Raw genomic sequence first — 5,444 nt, forward strand, 5'->3', positions numbered from 1 at the left:
ATATAATATATTCATTCAAGCAAAGTCACATTTTTATTATAGTCATTGTTGCAAAATAAATCAATCATCAAACGACAATAAATTTTTAAATTTCAGCTATAAAGCAGCTCCACAGAAGACAATACTGTCATTATTCAGCTCAATTCGGTCCAAGATTTTGTATTCTCTTTCAATAGTGTCAGTAGTGTTAGATCTTAGTCCCAGCTAAGAAACTTAATTCAGCAAACAAATTCTAATAAACATAAATAGACAGATTCAATAAAAAAACTCTTTGCATTATATATAACTTTAGACTTTTAAATAAATTAGTGCAACTGATAATCCAAGATCGAAAAAGATCTGTGAAGCTGCAAGATACTTTATAGTCCTTGTGATTGACAAAGCAAGGGCTAGATCTAATTAAATTTCATATCAGTAGGCCTACATGCGCGAGCACAAATGCGCTATTAATTTTATACAACAATGCATAGTAACACGGTGTTTCGTTCCTTGAATTAATCAGTTTTTGAACGAATCAAGTGAACCAGTGATTCACGGCCCATTCAGATGGACACTTTCCCTGCGTCCCAAATGTGCATACTATCCAGCCTGTCTGCACTAAATAGTAATTACTAATATCACAGAATTTAGGATGGATAGTAGTATGCACATTGGGACACAGGCTTGTTACATTTCTAATTGAATCAGCCGTTTTGAACAAGTCCTTTGATTTGAACGATTCAATAAATCATTTATCAAAACAAGGGCTTGCTGTGATTGACAAAGCAAGGGCTAGATCTAATTAAATTTCGTACCAATATATTTACAAGTGTTGTTATTAATTACCTTTGAGGAATACGGAGGATAAGAGGCGTTTTGCGACCCACATGTTTGATCGCCACAGCTCTGTTTTTCTTACATATGACTGGCCGGCGCCATGCATTGCCCTCAGGTGTCCGACGTTAAGGACTCGTGAGGAAACACAGCGTATGTGACTTTGGTTCCGACTACGAATGGACGCTTTGTTCAAGAAAATAAAGCGATTCGTGGGACTTTCAGTTTCGATTCCGAAAAACCCGTCTTGACATGATGTCGCTATTATATGAGGATATTGTGAAGTTTGTCGCAAATAACCTTAAATGCTCGATATGTATGGAGATTTTCACAAAGCCGGTTACACTAGTTTGTGGGCATAACTATTGTCAGAAGTGCATCAATGCATGTTGGGCAAAGAGCAGCGCAAGGAGAGATTGTCCACATTGCCGGGCAGATGTAAGCAGTAGTAAACTAGAGATAAATTTCACTCTGTGTGACATACTGGAATTACAGGACCTTGGTGGTCGCGAGAAATGGGAGCAAATTCTGGCAGAAACAGATCAAGCAGATCAAACGCAACACGCTCGGACAACTGTTTCAAAAGTGGCAAGTTCATGGACTTATCAAACAGCTTAATAATACAATATAATAATGAACAAGGGGGTAGGTAGTTGATTGAAAAGACAACTTTGAGCTTTTCCTAACTTTCTAACTTTTATTGCGACTGCTTGCTCTTTAGGATATTTTAATGAAACGTCTGGATTGGTTAAAAGCTGAGATCAAAAAGACGGAAGATACACTTTCAGCTGAGCTAAGTTCAAACCAGGCTTCTGAGGTAGCCCAATAAGTTTAATTCTTAATACGTTTACATTTGCACATGTGAGGTAATAAGTTTAATTATTAATACTTTTAAATTTGCACATGCACTATGTGAAAAAAAAATATCTTAAGAAATAATGATAATTTTGAACCACACTCAGGTTGGCATTTATGATTCCTCGATTGTTCAGATGGATGTTTCCAGTTCGTCTTTAGACAGTGATGCTTCAAGTTGTTATGCTGGCAGAAGTTTTAGTCTGACATCAGGGGATCTACCTTCTCAGTCTGAAGAGGTACAGCATTTTTGGTATCTGATGACTTATAACAATACTATTATGACTCTGAGCAAGGTCCACAAAAAATGTGTTTGTATGTATGTGTACAGTTCTCTGTCTGGGAAAACACTAAATAACCATAAATACATTTATTAAATAATTAGGTGCTGTTTGTGATGTTAGCCATTGTAGAACATCCGCCACCAAAAAAGCCACGCCCCTATCCACAACCCACAAGAATGATCGGCATCTGTTTAAATGCACTTTATTGCTCTCAGCTTCCTTCATTGAAAGCTTTACTGATGTTTACATACGTCTTGCTTCTTTTGTAGTCACTTTAAGTTGTTATTGTTAAAGGACTAAAACATTTCACATCCTCCCAAATAGCTAAAAACTTAACAACAACAACAAAAAAAGTTACTTTAAAGCCCTCAGATTCTGGCTTATGCACTATGACAGTGCTAAATGATTGACATGCAGAAAGCACCTCAAATGTCCTTTGATCAGCTAAACAAAGAATGTGACATTTAATTGGGCAAATACTAGACATGATCAGTTTTTATGCTTATTGTAGGGCCACTTATTTATCCAGTTTATGAAAATATTAACGTGCAATTCCATTCACTAATTATTTTTTATTCAGCAATGACACATTAAAAATGACAGTATAGACATTTATAACATTTCAAAGATTTAAAAGAAATGCTGTTCAAAAATATGAAACAGCACTATCTTTAACATTGATAATAATTAGAAATCTAACTCAGCATATTAGAATTATTTCTGAAATATCATGAAGACTGGAGTAATGATTGCAAAATAATTAAATTCACATCAATACATTATATTTTAAAATCTAATGAAATAAAAATGATTTACTGTGAATTGTAATATTTCACAATATTACTGTTTACTGTTTTTTTGATCAAATAAATGTAGCCTTGCTGAGCATAGGAGACTTTCAAAAAATATTTTTTTAAATCTTACAACACCCCAAACTGTTGAATGTTAGTGCAAACATTTTAATGATTCATGATAAATTATATGTCAGGTCACCTTTATTTATATAGCGCTTTATACAGTGCAGATAATTTCAAAGCAAATATGTGTACACATGGGAAGTTAATGAGATCCAATAATGTTCTTATGAGATGCCTATATGAGAGGTTTGGGAACCATTTTTTTTTCATCAAATCACCCCAACAAGTATATGTATTCACTAGTGATTCAAGGATCTTAATAAAATTTAAGTAAGAATTCTGAGAAATATATTTAGTCATTACTCATGGAAAGGAGCTGATTGTTAAAAACGTAATCTTTCTCAGGAGAGTTCACAGGAGTTTGTAGAGGAGGCTCCAGAAAATTCAGAATCTCTGTTTGAGGATGCTCATCTCACTCCCAGTGCAGGAGCACAGCAGCGCAACAGAGACAGTGCTGAGGGTTATGTTTTTATGCTAACATTGATTTTTATGCAAGCTTGAGCTAAAAATGTGTCTTTGGTGCTATTCATGTTAACTTAAATGTCTTTCTCTCCCTCCCAGCTGGTCTTCATGCAGAGTTCGTTGAGCTTTCTTTTTCTCCCCAGCTGGGAAACAAGCGGCTGGTTTTTCACACAGAGAGCCGCAGAGTAGAAACACAACCGGGGAACCAAGCAAGAACATCACACGGGCGTTTTGATGCCTGTCAGTGGATGGCGGAGCAGGAATTCAGAGGAGGGTGGGTTTACTGGGACGTGGACACCACATTCAGCACTGGATGGGCTGTTGGTGTGGCAAATCCCAGTCTGAAGCGTAACGAGAGGTTGGGAAGAACTCCTTCATCTTGGTGTTTGGAGTGGAGCAGTGGGCAACTGAGTGCTTGGCACAATAATATAAAAACTTCTGTTAAGCATAGCATCCCTAATGGGATCAGAGTCATTCTGGACATGCCAAAAGGACAGTTGTCCTTTCAGAGTCTGCGTGATAGCCTGCTTGAATTACACAGTTTCCAGGTGGATTCCTCTGGCCCTTTCATACCTGTCTTCTGGCTTTATGGACTGTCACACAATGCCTTAACCTTTCCTAGACATTGAGTTCAGGATAACAGAGATCTGTAGCATTTACACTTTATCCTTTATACACGCCATTTTGTTTACAGAATATATATTCTATTACTATTACTATATAAAGGAATCTTGTATTTTATTTTTATTTTGTTAATTACATATCTGTGTAATCTCATTTGGCTTTCTGGTATTTAACCATTTAACCACACATCCATAATTATTCTAGAACTAAAGAATGTCCCTTTTTTGCTATCCTGTTTATTTCTACAATTTTAGATTGCAATACAGCTAATATTGTTGGCTCCTTTATGATGTTTTCTTTTTTGTTCATTGTATTTTGGGCACTTTAGATAAAAGTTAAAGTATACATGTATAAATGAATGTAGAATTGTTCTGCGGATTGCTGTAATATACTGTAATCTTAATGGTACAGAAGATTATGTAATGTTTTTTTTTTTGTGTCTTGATAGCATTTGTAAATGGTGATTTTCAAATAACAACTTTATACTAATTTAAAACTGAAGAATCTTGCGTTTTCTTTTGAGTTTTGCATAGTTTGTCCCTCAGTGAGACCCGTAGACATGTTGGAGGTCGTGTGTGTAACACTAGGCTACATCAGTTAACAGCTGCTGAGTGTCTCCATCCCTTTAGACTGCATCAGTACCAATAGATGCCGATGCTTATATCATCTTATATCTTATATCATCGTATCCCATGATTTTAAAGAAAACCTTCTAATCAGTTTTAATTGTTCATAATGTCAAGCTTACTTGGTGTCGAGGTTGATATGTGCATTGCTGTGGACGTGTGTAAAATCCTGATGATTATAATAGGTTCAGTTTGACTTCACAAGTGGGAAATATGTGAAAAGACGTGAGGATTCTGTTGGTTGGAGAACGTAAGTCTCTTATTGATTACATGGTTTCCTTTAAGTGTTACGAAACCATAACCTTAAGATAACTGAACCTTAAAATTAATTAAACATTTACAAGTGTCCACTGAAAAATTTAGCTCATATACGAAGCAAATGTCTGAAGTGGTTGCATTGTAACATTAAATAAAATCTCTATGTCTGATGACAAGGTTTCCGCATTGCCACTGCAGTTTCAGATGTCATAATAACCTGCCCTTCTTGAAATGACAGCGCATTGATTCATAACATTGATATGGATGTTTTGTTAGGTTTATTTATGACAATATGATGAGAGGGATAGTGAACTTCCTTCAGTATGTAGTCAACGGTTTTGGCCATCTTTCCATGCGCGATTCGAGTCATCCGACTGTTTGGTTCAGTTTGTGTGTGGTGCCCACTGCCCAATAATACTGTCTAGGTAGAGCGCTCACTGCAGAGAATCAGGGGCGGATCTAGAAAATAATTTTTAGGGTGGCAAAGGGGTGGCATGGGATCTATGAGGGGTGGTAACGCTAACCGACCAAACCATTTACGTTTTTAAAACAAGACTTTAAGACAAGCCAGCATAAATTTGTCTTTCAAACTTTTCAATCTAGTT

General features: G+C 36.1%; 3 protein-coding genes across 6 annotated transcripts in view; 2 read left to right on the forward strand and 1 right to left on the reverse strand.

Moving 5' to 3' along the window:
- The window catches only part of tefm (transcription elongation factor, mitochondrial), a 3,781-nt gene extending 2,801 nt beyond the window's left edge, over positions 1-980 (reverse strand). For both annotated transcript variants that reach the window (XM_016515027.1, XM_016515026.1), the window contains exon 1: positions 826-980. In XM_016515027.1, coding sequence (XP_016370513.1) covers positions 826-922 — 97 coding nt within the window. In that variant the 5' untranslated portion in view covers positions 923-980. The remainder of the gene's footprint in view (positions 1-825) is intronic.
- A 68-nt stretch (positions 981-1,048) lies between these two features.
- Positions 1,049-4,378, forward strand: rnf135 (ring finger protein 135). Of its 3 annotated transcripts, none has more exons than XM_016515023.1 (5): positions 1,049-1,401; positions 1,535-1,630; positions 1,776-1,907; positions 3,215-3,329; positions 3,431-4,378. In XM_016515023.1, the coding sequence occupies exons 1-5, from the start codon at positions 1,066-1,068 to the stop codon at positions 3,958-3,960; spliced, it is 1,209 nt and encodes a 402-aa protein (XP_016370509.1). In that variant the 5' UTR covers positions 1,049-1,065; the 3' UTR covers positions 3,961-4,378. The 3 variants fall into 3 exon arrangements, with proteins under 3 accessions (XP_016370509.1, XP_016370510.1, XP_016370511.1); XM_016515024.1 differs by having other exon boundaries at positions 3,215-3,320; XM_016515025.1 differs by having other exon boundaries at positions 1,806-1,907.
- Positions 4,379-4,794: 416 nt separating this feature from the next.
- Positions 4,795-5,444, forward strand: part of LOC107710269 (mitochondrial Rho GTPase 1-A) — a 31,981-nt gene continuing 31,331 nt past the window's right edge. Inside the window, 1 exon segment of the mRNA XM_074560073.1 lies at positions 4,795-4,831. Within this exon segment, the coding sequence (XP_074416174.1) occupies positions 4,795-4,831 (37 nt within the window).

Source organism: Sinocyclocheilus rhinocerous, unplaced genomic scaffold (genome assembly GCF_001515625.1).
Source record: "Sinocyclocheilus rhinocerous isolate Xijiao unplaced genomic scaffold, SAMN03320098_v1.1 scaffold567, whole genome shotgun sequence".
NCBI classification, from domain to species: domain Eukaryota; kingdom Metazoa; phylum Chordata; class Actinopteri; order Cypriniformes; family Cyprinidae; genus Sinocyclocheilus; species Sinocyclocheilus rhinocerous.